At 39.2% G+C, this 20,268-nt stretch overlaps 1 protein-coding gene across 1 annotated transcript in view; it reads right to left on the minus strand.

Moving 5' to 3' along the window:
• The window catches only part of SMG1 (SMG1 nonsense mediated mRNA decay associated PI3K related kinase), a 117,153-nt gene that overhangs the window by 41,134 nt on the left and 55,751 nt on the right, over positions 1-20,268 (minus strand). Inside the window, exons 14-30 of the mRNA XM_008141541.3 lie at positions 19,389-19,519; positions 19,097-19,258; positions 18,365-18,483; positions 17,826-17,913; positions 17,635-17,736; positions 17,076-17,216; positions 16,318-16,517; positions 15,504-15,700; positions 15,184-15,345; positions 13,279-13,433; positions 11,138-11,280; positions 10,801-11,002; positions 5,587-5,696; positions 4,792-4,939; positions 4,247-4,406; positions 3,373-3,493; positions 188-436 (exon numbers count right to left, since the gene is read on the minus strand). Coding sequence (XP_008139763.1) covers positions 188-436; positions 3,373-3,493; positions 4,247-4,406; positions 4,792-4,939; positions 5,587-5,696; positions 10,801-11,002; positions 11,138-11,280; positions 13,279-13,433; positions 15,184-15,345; positions 15,504-15,700; positions 16,318-16,517; positions 17,076-17,216; positions 17,635-17,736; positions 17,826-17,913; positions 18,365-18,483; positions 19,097-19,258; positions 19,389-19,519 — 2,590 coding nt within the window. The remainder of the gene's footprint in view (positions 1-187; positions 437-3,372; positions 3,494-4,246; positions 4,407-4,791; positions 4,940-5,586; positions 5,697-10,800; positions 11,003-11,137; positions 11,281-13,278; positions 13,434-15,183; positions 15,346-15,503; positions 15,701-16,317; positions 16,518-17,075; positions 17,217-17,634; positions 17,737-17,825; positions 17,914-18,364; positions 18,484-19,096; positions 19,259-19,388; positions 19,520-20,268) is intronic.

The following is a 20,268-nucleotide window of genomic DNA, read 5'->3' on the forward strand; positions in this document are numbered from 1 at the left end:
TCTTTTAAAAGTACTAAATCATAGAGATAAGTCAATACACATAAATTCTTATTTAGGACTCAAATGTTCTGCAACAGCTGGGGAAAAAGAAAATCAACATTTCTGCTACTATCTAACACCATACACAGTAGTAGTGTTAGATACCATTATCATAGTTGTGTATTTAGCATAATTCATTTTTACTAACCTGCTGTATGTAGCAATTTGGTTTTTTCAATGTCAAGTTCAGGCCCCCATTTTTCATCCACTTGACCTTGAGTTGATAGTTTTTTAAAATGCTGGACTAAATCCTGTGCAGTGGTGGTCTTTCCCAGATGAACCTCACTACACTGTGCCAGCAGTCTTGTTGCAAGTGACACATTCCCCCGTTTTCTAGCAAATTTTGCTGCTGTTAGACCTAATTCCATGAGATGGCTTCTAATTGGAATTGTTTGTTCTGGAGAGAAGAAAACATTTTATTAGTCCCTGGCAGGTCTAGTCCCAGATTTCACAGAAACACAACCAAAAAATTCTTCCCTAACTCTTGCCTACATAAATAATAAAAACTAATTTTTTTCACCTTCTTTAAATCCCTAGCAGTCAGCATAGTGCTTCACGTACAATAAACACCTGTTGAAATTAACATACATAACAAAGTAGACAAAAGTAAAAACCATTCACTATAAGAAATTCAGCCTTTTAATTTCTGAATTTTTAAAGTAAAGAATCTAGGCCAAAGGGTGGGGAATGAGGGTAAGGCTAGACCTTCCCTCCTTCCTTATGTATAAGTACCCCCTGCCATTCTCTCCTGGTTTATTCCTACCTTCCTGAAGAATCCTTCTCCTCCACTACCCATCCATGCAAGTTGGTGTTCTTCAGGTCGGTCCTAAGGCATTCTTCCCTTCTCACTCTACAAACTCTTCCTGAATAATAGTACCTGCTCCTGTGGCTTCAATTACCATACCAATGGTGATGATCCTTGAATCTATATCCCTAGCCATACCAGACATCTCAGTTCCACTAGCTTACCAGCACCTACAATCAGGTTTTTCTAAGGCATTTTAACTTAAGTGAAGTCCATTTTCCATCTTCAAACCTTTTACTTCCTTCTCCTGTTTTCCCTGTCTCAAGGAAAGGCACATGATCAACCTGGCTACTTGAGCAGGTCCAGGCAGTAATCTTAGACCAGTGATGGGCAACCTTTTGAGCTTGGTGTGTCAAACTTCGCCAAAAAAACTGAGCATAACTCGGGTAGTGTGTCACTTTGAGGAAAAAACTAACTCCAAGACTCTAGTCGCAAATGTTTCATCCTCAGGAAGAGCAAATGTTTCATCCTCGGCATGTGGCCACGTGTCATCAGAAATGGCTACACGTGTCAGTGCTGACACGCGTGTCATAGGTTCGCCATCACTGTCTTAGACTTTACTTTCAACCCTCATATCACATCTACTTTTTTCTGTCCCCAATGCTACCTTTGGTTACCTTTGGCAGCGACTTCAGCCAAACTGGTACCTTTGCCTCCAGTCTTACCTTCTTCTAATCCATTCTCCAACCTGCAACTGAAGCAATCTTACACAGAGGGAAGTCTGAACACTTCCCTTCCCTTCGATGGCCTCGCACTGCCCTTCTGACAAAGCCAAAATTGAATGTGGCATTTAAGGCACTGATGCTTTGCTTTCCATTCCAATCTCAACCTCATCCAAATTCATCTCTCCCTTAGGCAAACTAGGTCATCTAACCATCTTTCATTAATACAACCATTGCATTACTGACTTTTCCTTTCCACTCCCTCTGGTTTGGTCTCGGCCGATCCCAGGGGCACGGCGTCCCCTGGACTAAGGGGCACGTGGCCTCACCCATACCCAAGGGGCGCGTGGTCTCACCCGGGCTTGGGACCCAGCCTCACCCGGATGGATCCAGGGGCGCACGGCCTCACCCGGACCCAGGATCTGGCTTCACCCGTACCCAAGGACACTTGGCCTCTCCCAGACCCAGGGGCACGTGGCCTCACCCGGGCTTAGTTGCACAAGGCCTCACTGGATCCAGGGACACATGGTCTCTCCCGGACCCAGGGACGCTGGCCTCTCCCAGACCCAGGGCCACTTGGGCTCACCCGGGCCTGTGTGCAAGGGCTTTTATAAATCTTATCTCATCTCCTACAAATCCTTACAAAGAATTATATCAGTGGGGCACAATCACCATAACCAAAAAAAGAAAGTGACTCAGAAGTTTAATGACTTGCCCTAAGGTCCTCCACTTTACTAATGCTGGGCTAAAGATCCAAACCCAGGTCTCTATGACATTAATGGTATGAGTCACACTTACCAATAATCACCCTGCAATGCAAGTGCATACCCTAGTATTAGCTTAGTTGAAATTAAACATTCAAATTTACTCAGTAATCCCAGCTACAACATTTCCAACTAAAATTCAACAGATTTCTGGGAAGTTTTCCATTTTAGAGCAGTAAAAATAAATTGCTGTCATCCCTTTAACATGATAGACATTCTTTCTTAGAAATGACAAATTTTTCTTACTATTCTTCTGGAGTGTTTAAACTTAACATTTACTGTGTATTATATCGGATAAAGAATCTATACCCCAAACACATAAACAAGTCTTATGACCATTAAAAATTGACCAGATCTAAACACTTTACAGAATATAAGATATACAATGGCCACTATGCAAATGAAACGATACTCAACAGGAAAATGTAAATACCACAAGATACTACTATATACACTCTGCAGGGACTAAAATTAAAGACTGACAACCCCAACAATGCAATGCCAGAGGAATACAATATGTACAACCAGCTTATAAGAAACTGCCAAACTATTTCGAAAGTTAAACCATATGACCCTACAACTCTACTCCTAGACATTTACAAGAGAAATACAAATACATGTCCACCCAAAGACTTGTACATGAAATTCACAGCAGTTTGGTACATAATAGCCCAATTTTGAGAACTCAAACATAAAGGGTGAACAGATAAACAAATTGTGGTATATCCATACAATGGATTCTACTCAACAATAGGAAGGACCACATTGATTCTTGTACTATGGGTGACCCTTAAAAATAAAATACTAAGCAAGCAAGTCAGACACAAAAGAGCATATGTTATGATTCCATTTATATAAAACTTTAGTGAAGACAGGACTAGTCTATAGTGATAGAAAGCAAATCAATGGTTGCCTGGGATGGGCAGGTGGGAGAGATAACTGGGAAAAGACATAAGGAAACCTTTTGGAGTAGATAAATGTTCTATATTTTTATTTTATTGGTGTTTACACAAGTGAGGATGTGTTAAAACTCAAAGAACTATACACTTATAATGTGTAAATTATGTCTCAATAAATCTATTTCTTAAATAAACCTAGTTACCTTTTATTTTATCCAACAACTGACTCTGGTACATGGTATATCTTAATGCCTGCATCCATGGCCTCACATCATGCTGTTTACATGAACGCAAAGCTTCACTGAAGAGTGGAATCAGACAGTCCTGTCAGGGAAAAACCAAAACTCCTTAATGGAAACAGGCTCCTTATATGTTTGTAGACTGAGTTTAGTTACACCCCCATAGGACAGCTATCTCAGCTCTACTCCAGGTTTATATACATTAAACTCTCCCCTCTCTTCACCGTGTCTTCTAATCACAGGAGGAAAAGATACTCTAAGAGAAAACTTTGTTTTACCCCCCAAAAAATTGTTTTTCAGGATGTAAATCCAATTTATCAATATACTTATCAATAAAGTACACAATTTTTATAAAAAATAAACAGCATATTTACTGTAAAGCAGAAGCTAAATTACAGAAACATATAAAACTATTTCTTCATAAACACATTTTCAAAGATTACTAGTATAATTCCCTTGGGAAGAGCTTATCTTCAGTTAAACTTTAACCTATCTGGGAAAAGGAGGGAGTGTCTTCATTTTAGTCAAATCTAAAATTTATATAATCTGCCCAAGGGAAATATACAGTATTTATGTACACCAACATCTTGTCCAAGAAGAAAAAGCAAGAAAAAAGTTAAGCAATTAGCATCCTTAAGATTATGTATCATAGGTTCTTCGATCTGCCTTACATACTTCTCAAATGAAGATCTGCCTGAAAATGGCATTTTAGATTTCTGTATTTGCTAGCTTGTCCAACAAAACCCACAAATGCTATTTTAAAAATTGAAAAATACTCTTTGCTCTATACTAGTGCCTATTGATGATCGAAAGAATATCCTGGTAAAAACATACACACCTCTGTAGAAAGTCTGTTAGAAACTGTGTTCTCCAAAGCAAAAGAGCAATACAGCTGTAAGGTACTCAGAACTGGAAGAGATTGGGAGACTGTCAAAGTAGAAAGTCTCAGTGGTCCAATAGCTATACGTGAGGTTTGCTTCAAGTACTTTACCATGTTTCTGAAACAAAATATTTATTATTAATTAATTAATGAGATTTCTCAACTTGTAACCACTAAAGGGTATAAAGCAGTTAGATAAGATGCTTCCATATTGGCATCCAAAGTGAGGAAAGGAAGAGGAGCTGGCCTGCTCTTTAGTAAAATGATATAAGCAAGTCAGGGCATTTGCTTTTGGGAAGGTGGGTGTTTATATTTTATTTACTTTCAACTTCAGTGTATGTTGGCAAGTGGCATTCACATATTTTACAACTTCTACAACTAAATGAAGCTATCACGACTAGCACTGTAGTGCTCTGTTAACTGCCTCACCCCACCAGAGTACATGCATTTGTCGTGAAGTATACATACATAATGCACATTCACCTCCTTAGGATTCAACTTACTCAGTGATAGACTGCCACTTCTGATCTTGTTCTAGATGGTTTAAAGCAGTTGCCAAACAAACAGAGCTTCTTAACAACTGAACTTCAATGGATTTCTGGAGTTCCCTTGGATCTGGACTCAACATGTTAGGAAGCAGTTTTTTCATATCTACATAAGTTAAATAGATTCCTTTTAATGTACGAGTAATAAGATATTTTGACAGTGTTAAGAAATTATCAATTAATACCTCCTTTCATATTAGTTTCAAACAATTAAATACTACTTCTGATACCTATGAAAATTATCCTTTATATAAAGTTATAATTTAGAACTCCCCAAAATCAGTTCATTTCAAGGCTCAGAAATCAGTAAGTCACCTATTTATAGGGGTTAATCTAGAGCTACTTTGGCAAATCTTACTGAATCTAGCAAATCAATGCTGCCACACAAATTACTCAATACTATAGTATACATTATACAAAATCTTTCAGTTGTGATAAAGAACTTAATGAACCACATCAAGATGTCAAGCACAAAAAATATTTAGCTTAAACACTACTCAGATTTTTTTCAAGCAAAATGGTTAGATAAATTTCAAAGTATTACTATAGCCTTTTTAAAGTTTGCTTAATTTTAATTAAACTATTTATTTGCCAAATAAACAGAACAGTCCTAAATTAGCTGATTTGCATGGAACTCTGCCCCAAAGTTAATATACAATAACTTCCCAGATTTCCCAGTAAAATATCCTAAAAGCTAAACATTTTGAGCAACTTGTGAATAAAAATACTTAATTTTAAAATTATCTCAAATACCTATTTTTTCTTTTGATCCTCCAGCAAGTAGATTGATATTTTCTCCTGGTAACAATTCTAATTGCTCAGTACATTCAACGAATTCTCCAGACTCAAAACTGCTTAGTGATCTGTAATTAAAATATTGGTTAGCTTGTATTACACCCTATCCAGCCTGTGGGACCATTAAAAAAAAGTAGAACAAATTCTAAAAAAAGACAGCAAAATTACACAGCATTCTTTTGATGAAGCTCTTTCCACAGAGGCCCCCATTTCATTTTTATTTTGAAGACTGACTACCATCTTAATTAGCACTAAAATTGGACTGGCAAACCGGAAAGTCACAGCTTTAGACATTATTCAGTTTAGCATGCTCACCCCTCCATGTCGCCTTCCTCTTTTTGCATGTGCCTATTTTCATTGAGGCCCCTCCAACCAACTGGCAGTGGGCTTCTGCAGGGCAACTTCAACATCTAGTTCTCCTCAAGCTATCACCAGACATCCTACAGGACCTCACCCATCATCTAAAGCCCAAGACCCTGTAGGTCTCTCTTATTTTGATTTTACTAGTGTATCCTAGTCCTGCCTTCATTCACTGCTGACACCCCTACCCCTCCTCTCTACCTTTCCTACTATGTTTCATTGAACCTGTTTCTCTTCTTTTAAAGAAGTCTTCCTTTCCATCTCCTTCCCTTATCTGAAAATGGTGAACCCTCTGAAACTCCCTCCTATAGTCCTGGAGCATCAATGCCAAGATGAGAGTCCTCACCTTCTAGCTCCTCACTGCTACTTTCAGATCCCTGACCCTGTTCCCATTCCTACTGTAGCTGCTCTCCAACCAAGATGACTTAGTTTCTTAATCTCTTCTCTGTGAATCACTCATCTTTTCCTGTCCCCCTCACTGCATTGCCTCCCTTACATCTCAGCCTGAATCCAGCCCTGTAAATGGACATCACTTGACTGTACCTGCTTCCATCTTAATAAGCTCCATGCCTGGTTCAATGTAATCACCAGCTTCTCCGGTGAGCCGTATGGCTGATGAACTGTCAATACACTTACCCCTTCTGCCACTACAGGGTCTAAGTCTTCTCCAGTGGCAGGTTCCCCTGTGCCCACTATACTCTACAATGCCCTCACACTTTCAGCTAATGACTGGCTCCTTAGGAAAGAAAAAAAAAAAAAAAAAAAGGAACAAAAACCACAGGCTTTAATTTCCTCAACCCTTACCCAACCTACCAACCACTCCCCAAACTATCTGTATCTAACTTTAACTGATTTCCTTGAGGCACAGAAAAGGTGGGGTTCAGTTAATCCTTTACTCAAACATTCTTTACCGTTTCTTCAACCTCTAGTGTCTCCTCCCCCTTGGTCTAAAGGAACACTTAATCTCACGAATATTTAAAATAAACACACAATATTCTACTTCAGCCACAGCTTCTTCCCTTAGACTTCAAGAAAAACTCACTACCGCTCTAGCTGGTTTGGCTCAGTGGAGAGAGTGTCGGCCCGCAGACTAAAGAGTCCCAGTTTCAATTCAGGTCAAGGGCTCGTACCTTGGTTGCAGGTTTCCTGGTCCTGGTCGGGGTGCATGCAAGAGGCAATCAATTGATGTATCTCTCTCACATTGATATTTCTCTCTGTCTCTCCCTCACCTTTCTACTTTCTCTAAAAATCAGTGGAAAAATATCCTCGGGTGAGAAGGAAGGGAGGGAGGGAAGGAAGAAAAACTCACTACCCAATTAACCTACCTATATCTTTTCACTTTCAAATTTCTCCACCAACAGAATTCAACCTGGCTGTTTCTCCTTCTCTCTCTACAAAGCTCTTCTTGCTTGCATCCTGGAGCTTCTGACAAGGCTGACTATTCCACTCTGGCTCTCATCTCCCACACTTCCTTTCTCAATGTCCTTGTGTTCTCTTTAATGGCTCCTTCTATATCCCTTAACAGATGGTCAAAAGGATTCTGAGCCCTCTTGGCACACTTTCATTTTTACTCAATCTTCTCCAGAGCCTTACCTGTGGTTGGCGGTTTTTAAGGGCTCCAGAGTATAGTCATACCTTTAATCATTACCTATATGCTAATGATCCCCAGATCTCTCTCTAGCTTAGATTTTCCTCCTTAGTTCCAAATCCAATTCTTAACTGCATACTTAATCTCATCTGCATGTTTCACAAACACGTTTCTTAAACATGCCTCATTGTTCTTTGTGTGTTCCTACTTCAATTAACTTGGATGTCGAGTGTGACTGGACAAGGTTAGCATTAGAATAAAGGAATCAAGAGAAAAGCAAGCGAGTGCAAAGGGTTAATAGTATGTTTTCTCCTCCCTCTGCTTTTGCTGCCACAAATGGTCTATATGCTATCCTTGCCCCCACATCTCCAGTATCTTTACAACACAGCAGAGTGAACCACTAACACAGATCATAACATGCCTTTCCTGTTCAAATTCCACCTACATTTTTTTTTAGCTTATTAGGGGGTCTAAGACCTTTTCACACTTACTTCTTTTTATTATTAATTTTTACTTGGTTCTTGTTTTTATTAACCTTTCAAAAATGTATTTATAGCTCACATTTATGTAAATGTTTAATATTAGAAGGGTTTTGGGTCTTGACTTAGAAGTTTGATGCTTTTGTGATCAGAAATACGTTATAAGAACTTAATTTTTGTTTATATAAATCCTATATAATAAAAGCCTAATATGCTAAGTGTCCTGTCATCCATTCAAACAATCAAAGTGTAATATGCTAATGATATGCAAAGGCCGCTCAACCGCTCGCTATGATGTTCACTGACCACCAGGGGCAGACACTCTGACTGGCTGCTGGGGTCCAGCCAATCGGGACTGAGCGAGATGGGCCGGACATGCCCTGGAGCCCTCCCATGGTCCCTCCCTAGCTGGACAACCTCCTGCGTCCCTCTCCATCCTGATCCTGCACCAGGCCTCTTGTTAGCCTATAATAAAATTAGTTTCCTTATATGTTATTTCACTTCACTTAGAAGCCAATTTCCAAGAACCTATCAATGACATTAGTGAGGATTTACTATATTCATATCTAATTTAGAAACAATGCCATCAAATGTGATCCTTTCTAAAGCAGTGACAAATTTATCCTTTTTAAAAAAATATATTTTATGGATTTTTTACAGAGAGGGAGGGAAGAGGGAGAAAGAGACAGAAACATGATGAGAATCAGTGATTGGTTGCCTCTTCCACACCCCTTACTGGGGATTGAGCCTGCAACCCAGGGGTGAGCCCTTGACTGGAATCAAACCCGGGACTCTTTAGTCCGCAGGCCAACACTCTATCCGCTGAGCCAAACCAGCTAGGACACGGTTTCACTTTACACACAGTCAACAGTGGTCCAAAAACGTTAAATGGAAAATTACAGGGATAAACTATTCATAAGTTTTAAATTGTGCACTGTTCTGAGCAGCATGGTGCAATCTCACACCATCCCACTTGGGATGGGAATCATCCCTTTGTCCAGATATTCACATGTATACACTGTGACCTGCCCATGTATACTTAATAGCCGTCAATTATCAGTAGGTTATAAGATTGGTTATGAGACAAGAGTCATACCACATTGGCATAAGCTTTATTACAGTATATTATTATAACTGTTCTATTTGATTATTAGTTACTAGTGGCCCGGTGCATGAAATTCGTGCAGGGGGAGGGCGGTCCCTCAGCCCAGCCTGCACACTCTCCAATCAGGGACCCCTTGGGAGATGTCCAACTGCCCGTTTGTGAGGAACCAATGGCTGCCTAGGAGGTGAAGCTTTTGACACTGACTAGCATCCTACAAATCAGCAGTCGGACATCCCTCTCACAATCTGAGACCGCTGGCTCCTAACTGCTCACCTGCCTACCTGCCTGATCGCCCCTAACTGCCTGTCTGCTTGCCTGCCTGATCACCCCTAACTGCCCTCCCCTGCTGGCCTCTTGCTCCCAACTGCCCTCCCCTGCCGGCCTCTCACCCCCAACTGCCCTCCCCTGCCAGCCTGTTTGCCCTCAACAGTCCTCCCATGCTGGCCAGATCTCACCCCAACAGCCCACCCCTGCCAGCCTGATCGCCCCTAACTGCCCTCCCTTGCCAGCCTGATCTTGCCCCCAACTGCCCTCCCCTGCCGGCCTGGTTGCCCCAACTGTCCTCCCCTGCCAGCCGGATCTCGCCCCCAACTGCCTTCCCCTGCCATCCTGATCTCGCCCCCAACTGCCCTCCCCTGCCAGCTAATTTGGTTCTGAATGGTTGGTTTCTATGCCAGTCAACGTCAAAAGCTCCGCCTCCTAGGCAGCCATTGGCTCCTCACAGTTCACCCACATTTGGTTTTGATTGGTCGGTTTCTATGCCAGTCAGCATCAAAAGCTCCGCCTCCTAGGAAGGCATTGGCTCCTCACAGTTCACCCGGATTTGGTTCTGATTGGTTGGTTTCTATGCCAGTCAGCATCTCTGGGCCTATCTTCGGGCCAGATCAGAGAGGCGGGGCTGCTAAGCAGCCCACGCAGAGGCCCGGAGAGAATCAGAGGTGCGGCTGCTGGTGAAGCCCAGAGAGAAAGAGAGAGGCAACGGCTGATCAACAGCTGCCACAGAGGCTGTTGATCAGACCCTGCCTCTCTCTCGGGGCCTCTCTCCAGGCCTGATCTGCAGTCCCCTCGGCAGTTAGTGCTGGGTTGCAGTGGCAACCCAGCACTGACTGCAGGACTGACTTCTGGTGTTGGGTCGAGCCTTCGGTTGTTTTGGACATTACGGACCATGGGTTTTTATATATTAGAATTGTTGTTAAGCTCTTACTCTGCCTAATTTACCTTTATCATGGGTTATGTATGTATAGGAAAAACTTAGTATGTACAGGGTTTGGTAATATCTGAAGTTTCAGGCATCTGCTGGGGGTCTTGGAAAGTATCCCCTATAGATAAGGTGGGAGGCAGGGGGACTACTCTATATTGTTTTATTTTAGAATAGGAATAGGCTCTGAGAATCATACCAAATAACTGTTTCAACAATTATGAGTTTGTTTTTGCATAGCATGAATGCCCTCCTCATTTCTAATGTTGGTTTCTCACTATAGTAATTTTTAGAACACAGCATTAGAGCTACAACCATCTTGCAATAGTAGATGTGACCAATTTCAACATTTTTCTGCCACAGAGGAAGCCTTTAAAGTTACTGAAAATTTGTTTAATGAGGTTAAGTATCATAATTTACAACTGAAAAAAAAAATCCTTACTTTATGTAGTTGAAATCCGCTTTTAGGTTCAGAGAAGTACTGCTGGTACTCTTTTTCAAGTCGTGGATAGCATTCTGCCATTCCTGTACAGCAGCCCAATCAGCAATTGAAATGTAGCACTCACATGCTTTATTTCCCAAATAATTTATAACCTCAGGGGAAGAGTCAGGTGGTTTGGACAACAAAGATTTCCTGGAGTCACCTGAAAGTATTTTATAATACAGAGAGATCCAGAGCAGTTATGAATATTTCAGAGTGCAGAAATTTCAAAGCATGCAGTAAGATCATCAGTATAAATTATTTGATGACTACTTTTATTTAAATGTTGACTACTCACCGTTTAGAGAATGTTTTGGGCTGGCGCTATTTCGCCCGGCATTGGCCAATGTAAGAACAGATTTGTCGAAGCTGGAGATGCAGCAATCAACCCCTGTCATAGCACACAGATGCTCCTGGTACTCCACAGAGGCCTTTTCAAACCTTCAACGCAAATTGAGTTAGCCTTATTTTTAAATTATCCACATATTCATTTCCATAAAAACTGGAAAGAATGAATCACTCAATAAACTGAGCTAGATAATTAGTTGATTATTTTGCATAGGGCGTGCAAAAAATTGGATCTCTTCCTCCCAACAACTGAAAATAAATTATGTTGTTATATGTCAAAAAAAAGAAAGCAAAAAATAACAGAAAATATTGGGATAAATATCTGATCTCAATGTGTGCAAAGGCTAACAGAAGAATAAATACAAGAAAAGAATCCATAAAGTAACAGATCTAATGGTATAATAACCTGAAACTTCTGGGTATAAAAAACCCCCACTAGAAATATTAAAGCAAATTACAAGTCAAGAAATTAAATAGCATCAATAATCTTAGTGTATATTAAAATTTCACAGATTAATAAAGAAAAAAAAATGAGAGGCTATGAAAACTTAATCTGGGTTTTCAAAAATCACAAATGATCAATGTAACACACAGGGATAAGTTTTACTATTAACCATTAATAAAGCAATGTAGCCCGGGTAGTGTGGGTCAGTGGTTGAGAGTCCACCCATGAACCAGGAGGTCACAGTTCAAGGGCACATGCCTGGGTTGTGGGCTCGGATCCCAGTAGGGGGCACGCAGGAAGTAGCTGATCAGTGATTCTCTCTCATCAGTGATGTATGTATCTCTCTCTCTCTCTCTCTCTCTCTCTCTCCCTCTAAAATCAATAAAAAAAAAAAAAGGAATGTAAAATAAAACAAATACTTTCATTGATGATGGTGAACGGGTTCTTGTTTCTCAGTGACCCTCAGTGTTCACAAAGGTTCACAATTATTCTATTGTTAGGGGTTTAAATTGGAATAAACTTTTCTTTAGGGTAACTTAGTAAGAGTATGTATCATAGCCTTTCTTAGATCCATAGCCTTTCTTCTAGTAAATCAGCTTGTATAAATGAATTCAAAGAAAATAATCACAACTATGAGCAAAGATCTAAATGCCAAGGTGTATTAAGAAGGTGTAGTAAAGCCCTAGTTAGTTTGGCTCAGTGGATAGAGCATCAGCCTGCGGACTGCAGTGTCCCAGGTTCGATTCCAGTCAAAGGCACATGCCACAGTTGCAGCCTCAATCCCCAGTAGGGGGCATGCAGGAGGCAGCCAATCAATGATTCTTTCTCATCACTGATGTTTCCATCTCTCTATCCTTCTCCCTTCCTCTCTGAAATCAATACAAATATATGTTTTTTTAAAAAATGAAGGTGTAGTAAAAAACAAACAGAAACAACCTTATTGCCCAACAACAGGGATGTTAAATTCGGGTATATTCACATATAAATATAACTATGACTTTAAAAATCATACTGTAGAATATTTTAACATGGCAAAGTATTTTTTTAAATATTGCTCTGTGGAAAAAGCAAAACCATGTGGTTAGCAAAAACACTGCTATTTCTGTGTAAAGAGGGGAGAAAACGACATGAGAAGAAAAAAGAACAAAAGGGCATATACACGAAAACTACAATTACCAATAGGAGATGGAATTATGAGCAGTGCTTTTATTTTTTTTCTACATTTTACAGATTTGATAAAACTTGTATCAATGTACACAGATTATGGTACATGCTCATTTATCTAGAGAAATCGAATGAGTCTGAATGTTGAGTGTACAGGGCTAATAAGCAATTACTCTAGCCATAAAGGATAATTTGTACCAGACTGATGTGAAAGGTTATTAATTAAGGCTCAAGTTCAAAAATATATATAAACCAAGTAATTGGCAGATCTTGTTTTAAGGAAGAATTCCTATTACTTAACAAATAAGAAAGAGACCTAATTTTTGCTACTAAAGATGTGCACTAGTAAAATGATTTATAAGCAAGCTCCAACTCCTAAAACTGATCAAAGCTGTTTTAGCATTTAAATACAATGTTAGCCAATAATATAAATGATTTAACATAAAGAAATTCTATCACCCATTTCCTTCCATCCAACTTACCTCCCTTCAGCCTGTTGGGCCACTGAGTTAATCCAGAGAAGATTTTTCCCAACAATGGAAGATGACCAGACAGCAATTCCCTGTATTGCTTCAGGACAATGAAGTTCACACAGTGCTTCTACCACCATCATGATGGTTACTTCCAATTCATTCCCCTGAAAATGGCACTCAGAAAAATTAAACTCAGACATCAATACATTTACAATTCAAATCTCTTCTAAATTTACAACTACTGGTCATAATCAAAGACTATTTAAGGTCAAATGTACTTAACAATTATTTTAACAACCATGATAATACATTATTTTGGTTACAATTCTTAAAATGTAATATATAATGTAGCTACAAAAGGTGAGTAACAGAACCTTAACAGCACATGGGTGTTAATCTTTATAAAATAAAAAGTTCCCCAATATTTAAACTATGGCATCTGTAGGAGTAACACATGAAGTAAATAAAAGCCAAATTAAATGTAAACATGAATTAAAAGATGATTAATTTCATGTCTCTGAATATTACCTGACATTACCTTCATTAACAAACATTTGCTATATTTAGATCCCACTTATTGAGCCCACTTACAACCTAGCACTTTCCCCATACATTGCAACATTATTATTATACTAGAGGCCTGGTGCACAAAATTTGAGCCCACTTACAACCTAGCACTTTCCCCATACATTGCAACATTATTATTATACTAGAGGCCCGGTGCATGGGGGGGGAGGGGGGGGGGAGGAGAAGCAGTGTGTGTGTGTGTGTGGGGTGTTCCTCAGTCCAGCCTGCATCCTCTCCAATCTGGGACCCCTCGAAGGATGTCCTACTGCCGGTTTATAGGGATCGGGCCTAAACCGGCAGTCAGACATCCCTCTCACAATCCGGGACTGCTGGCTCCAGCTGCTCACCTGCCTGCCTGCCTGAATGCTCCTAACCACTCTACCTGCTGGCCTGCTCACCCCCAACTGCCACCCCCCGGCTGGCCTGTTCACCCCCAACTGCCCCCCTGCTGGCCTGCTCACCCCCACCTTCCCTCCCCACTGGCCTGCTCACCCCCAACTGACCCCTGCTGGCCTGCTCACTCCAAACTGCCCCCCCCCCACTATCCTGCTCACCTCCAACTGACCCCCACTGACGACCTGCTCACCCCCAACTGTCCCTCCTGCTGGTCTGCTTACCCCCAATGGCCCCTCCCATCCCATCCTGGCCTGATCACCCCCTGGCAATCCAAGGTAACAGCCCCTCCTTTTTTTTCTTTTTCTTTTTTTTTTTTTTCAATGCCTCCTTGAGTGGAGGCCAGGGCCAGCTGGAAGCAAGTATCTAGGATTTATTTATCTTCTATAATTGAAGCTTTGTAGCCTTGAGCAGAGGCCAGGGCCAGCCAGGGAGGGCAGGAAGCTTGGCTTCCTCTATTGCCAGGGGGCAACCCAAGCCTCCTGCATGCTCCAGCTCCGTGGCCGGCCGCCATCTTGGTTGGGTTAATTTGCATACTCACTCCTGATTGGCTGATGGGCGTGGCTTGGTGTTGTGATGGTTAATTTGCATGTTTCCCTTTTATTGGTGTATACTTTTGCATACATTACAATTTACATATACTTTTCTATGCATTATACTATTATCATTATAACTTATAAAAATTATTTCTTCTATAGACAAATTTCTTAGAATTAATTACCTTTAATGTTCCAACCTTATGTATAAGTAATGCATATTTTGACATGTTCTAAGTCCAAAATATGAATAAGTGACTTTGGAAGTTATTGCTTTTATGAAACATTAGATCAAAAACTTTGAAAATGAATAAAAATTTTCATTTATTTTACCCATGGATTAAATAATAGCAAAGGAATTAAACCCAAGTTTTTCCAATTAACAGATTTAAAATTAACTCCAAACACACCACTTTACCTGAGATAGATTTGTCTTCATTTCTGAAAGCAAGTCAAAGCCATGTCTCACTGTCACAGCAGGCTGACCTGCCAACAATCCAACCCTCATGATGGAGAGTCGAATCCGAGTCAGCCAGTCTTGACAAGTTTGACGATTGGTATAGAAAAAAGTTCTAATGACCTGTAGAATAAAGAGAAAATAGGTTCAAATTATAGGTTCAAATATCTCACACACACATATAACAAATACACAAGTCTACTGTGAAGTTGGCTCTGCACACACCACCAGGTTTGACCATGAAACTGCTACAGAGCAACACTTAGCTCGTTGAAACTAACCTTGGGAGGGGATGTTAGTGCATTAGCACATCCCTCATATGCATTATACATTAACTTTTCCAAATTTTCCAAATACTGCAGAAGAAGAACAAGTCTAAGCTGGTTGCTACTGTGGCCTTCATCATTGTCTGCAGTTGTCCACTGACTAACATCTTGATCAGGATTTAATGTGTGAGCCGCGAGACTTCTAATAATACCTAAAAGCAAAGACAACATTCCATATTTAAAGGAAATCTTTAAAAAGTGCATAAGTACTTGGAGATAATTTCACAAATTCACATTTATCAAGTTTCCTCTGTATAACCATAATTTAAAAACAAAACTCTCAATATAAAAGAATTTATTTTGGGGAGGAAAAGAATTTTCTCCATACAAATCCCTTAAAATTTTTTAAAAATATGTTTTTCTTGATTTCAGAAAGGAAGGGAGAGGGAAAGAGAGATGGAAACATTAATCATGAGAATCATTGATTGGCTGCCTCCTGCACATCCCCAACTGGGGATCGAGCCCACAACCTAGGCATGTGCCCTTGACCGGAATCGAACCCGGGACTCTTCAGTCCACAGGCCGACGCCCTATCCATTGAGCCAAACCAGCCAGGGCAAATCCCTTAAATTTTTAAACAAAAATAGATAACCATGTTGTTGCCAACACAATTATTCAATGAAAGCTTATTCTAACAAACATATCTAAAAAATAAACTTAAAAAAGGAAAAATATAATCTCAAATTTTTGTTTTAACAAAGACAAGTTTCTTAATATAAGGCTTGAAAGTATTTACATCACAATGTTTGCAAAAGAACTAGTCGATTACCTTCAATTGTCTGGAAGGTATCTTGAGCTCTGCCCAGTGGGGTTCTCAACTTAGAAAGGACAGTGAACTGTGCTGCTTCCCAAATAGCCCACTGCCAAAGGACGGCATCTGTCTTTAGAAGATTGCGGGGAATTGTTGATTGGTCACGCTTATCCAGTCTCTGGCAGCTATAGAACAATCTTTCTAACCAATTGTCCTTCCTGGGAAAAGTAGTTTCATATTTAACAGACAATGACAACTTCATTTTAATAATAATAAAAATTACAAGGGGAATGGAAGCAGGGAGCTACAATTTTTCCTACTCCAAAAAGGCAAAAACTGCAAGTTTGAGAAGCATTATACCCCCACCTCTCATTTTGAGGAGGTCTGTTACAGACAAAACAGGATGGAGGTATGGTAGGGATGGATGATTAGGGTAAAAGGCTCAAAGACAATCTGGCTACCAGGCTAAAACATTAACTCCAACTAAGCATCTCCAGAATGTCTATTCCCCCAGAATCCTGCCCAAAGCACTGATGACAAGTTTAGATCAGTTAACTGTCAACCACATTTCATCTCTCAATTTCAAAGGCCATTTTTTTTTTTAAATCCAGATGCTAATTTTAAAGCAATGGTTCCTACTGAAAACTAAAATAACCCATTTTATAATATCATTTTCTACACCACTCCTGACATTTTCTCCTCAAAAGTAGGCATAGGGCCAAGATATTCAAGTCTATGTTACTTTCCCCAGTTAAAGAGTCAAAGAAATATCTTACCCTGTTCTATGAGAGTTCCCATATAAAATAAAACTAATAACATCAGAGAAATCTTGCGGGTGGAATGTATTACTCGGTGCTTTACTCATGTGACTTCTCAATGCTAAAGAAATTTCTTGAATTTCGGTGTGATTGTTATTGCTGAAGACAGAAAATAAAGTCACTGTCATGCAAAATGTTTTAGTTAAAAGGTTAGTACATACTATAAATGGGCCATTTCCTTGCTAACTAAATTTGGAAGTAAAAATATAAAATTGAGGCTTTAAAACACAGAATGTTATTATAACTCTGAAATGACTGGCTCTTAAATGTCCCAAATTAACTTAATCAAAACAATAACGATCGCAGTTTAGTTTTTCAAATAACTGAACTACTAAGAAACATTTTGGCACTACATGAATTACTCTACACTAATTATCGTGAGCTTATCTCTCTTCAATCACTGAGAAGCGCCATACAAGATGTGAGATTAGTTCACTAAGAGGTGATTTATCTTTTCCTAAACTATATTAGGCAATAAAAACAGTGGAATGTCTTTGTCCCGACAAAACTGTTATACCTCAGGACAACATCTAAAGGAATTGACTTCAACAGCTTTCCAAATGCTTGTCGAATGCGAGTCCCACTGTGGACTAACTGAACACGGCAAACATCCACACACCTGTGAAAAAATGGAACAGATGATACAGGTGTGGCAATATTTCCAAGTTATTAGGGCTAGGGTCAAAAGATAGGATCTTTAGTCCATACCTCTGTAAAAGATCATCCGGCAAAGAAGAGGACAATGCGTGGAGACTGCTGCATGCTTGCAAACAGATATTCACATCTTCAACAAGAGCTATTAAAAATTAAAAGAGAGTTATTTTCAGCTTGCCAAAGGAATTTCTATGCCAGCATATCATAATTTTCTGACATTCAACAAACAGTGAGCGCCTACTATGGAGTAAGCTCTGCCTGTGCCTAGAATTCTCACTGGCACTAACATTTGGGAAAATGATACTTAAGAGTGGCTAGTCTTTACCCAAATCTTTTTCTGAAGGAAATTTCAAAAGTTCATAAAACATATAACATCACAAAAGCTTTAAAATGTGACAACCACTTAAACAACGAAAACTACTTATTTTTGACATATTAAGAATGAAGAAAAAACCAAAACAGATTTTCCATCGCTCATTAAAATGGGGATTATACATTTCAGGATGTGAAAATACTTAAGTGACTATCTTTCTCCCATTACCAATAATCCCTTTTTACTTCTTAACAAAATTAGAAGAAGCACAGAAACTTACTGTTGGCTAAAAGGCCTTTGCAAAATTTATGGAAAGATGGGAGAGAGAATAAAGGTGCATATGTTTCAGACTTCTTCATTAAAACAGCCACTTCCAAAGCCCAAGTCATTAACAGTTTCCTGAAATACAAAATATACAGTGATTTTACATTACAAAAGATAAACTCAATGTTAAAAATCTCCTCTTCTTACATTAGTTTTCTTTTTTTTTTAAAATATCTCAAGCAATAGTAAACAATTGAAACTTCAGAAATCCCTTTGTCAAAAATTGCATACCTTTAAAAAAATCTATATAAATATATTTATCCATAAAACATTGGGATTCATATAATTCTTTTGAAAAAGAATAAGAAATCCCAGATTAAATAATAACACCAAATTTTAAAGTGCTTCATAATGAAGAAGTTGCTCTATCCCAACTCAAAAATCTTCATTCCTTACTCTCAAACCATGAAGTCAAATTAATAAAAAGTGCTCTAGCCGGTTTGGCTCAAGTGGATAAAGCGTCGGCCTGCGGACTGAAGGGTCCTGGGTCCGATTCCCGGTCAGGGCACATGCCCAGGTTGCAGGCTCAATCCCCAGTTAGGGGCATGCAGGAGGCAGCCCATCAATGATTCTCGGTCATCATTGATGTTTCTATCTCTCTCTCCCTCTCCTTTCCTCTCTGAAATTGATTTAAAAATATATATTTTTAAAAATTAGGAAGTGTTAACATAAAATATTATTCAGTTACCTTGTGTCCTGGTTAAGATTATCTTTCTTAAGCAATATTCCCAGGAGATTTAATATAATTGAGAAATGTTTTTTTGTAGCTGTAGTTACAGTACTTATCACGGCTCCATCAAACAAAGACGGGGATGACGAACTAAGACTACTAGATATAAAGTGATCGTGCCTGGAAGACAAAGTTCGGATCATCTTTAGTTAAATCAGCAGATTTTTTTAAAAACTGTACTTTAAAGGGTCTATCTAGCCCTTTAAATAAAGATTTTTTTCTTCTTAAGAAATATTTGTACATACAGTACCTGGTACAATGAGAATACAAAGTGTAAAGCACTGCATACTGAATGGCAGGGAAGTGAACAGCCAGGTCATCGTGCACAATCATCAGATTCTTACTCAGGAGTGCAAAGACAGTTGGAGACAGCGCCCACATCTGATGATGTACAGAACAAAGTAAGTGTTTGACTCCTCCAATATGTGTACCAAAGTAAATATGTCTATACATATTATAAAATTAAAATGACATTTAAATTTGAAAACAATTTAGTACACTGAACAAGAGGTTAGCAAACACCTTTTGTTAAGATAAGAGAGTAAGGAACTACTGGACATCGAAATTGGGTCTCAAAAGAACTGTTGGTCCAGGGGGAAGCTCGCTACAGATTGATTCATTTGCCTGTCAGCATAAATATTATTGCTCGTCTCACAAAAAAAAAAAAAAAAAAAAAAAAAAAAGATAAGAGAGTAAATATCTTAAGACTCTGGGGGCCATATGACGCTTCTATTGCAATGTCCAACCCTTCAATTCTGCCAATGCAGTAAGAAGACATACATAGACAAAACAAATGAGTGGCTGTGTTTCAATAGAACTTTCTTTACAAAAACAGGTGTTTGGTGATAGTTGCATTCTGTGAATATACTACAATGCATTGACTTGTAATTTTAAATGGGAATTGTATGGTATGTAAATTATACTTCAATAAAGATTTTTTTACAGAGAGAAAACAATTGGCCCATGGGCTGTAGTTTACTGATCCTGGCCTAAACAAAGCCCTCTGTACCCTTTAGTGTAATACATTGGATTTCCTCAATTTTTCATATATTGCAAATAGCAAAATGCCCTATCCACTGAGAAAAAAACATACTGCCATCCTTAGCATTTTACATGCTAAAAATGCTCCA

The sequence above is a fragment of the Eptesicus fuscus genome, chromosome 4 (genome assembly GCF_027574615.1).
Source record: "Eptesicus fuscus isolate TK198812 chromosome 4, DD_ASM_mEF_20220401, whole genome shotgun sequence".
NCBI lineage: Eukaryota > Metazoa > Chordata > Mammalia > Chiroptera > Vespertilionidae > Eptesicus > Eptesicus fuscus.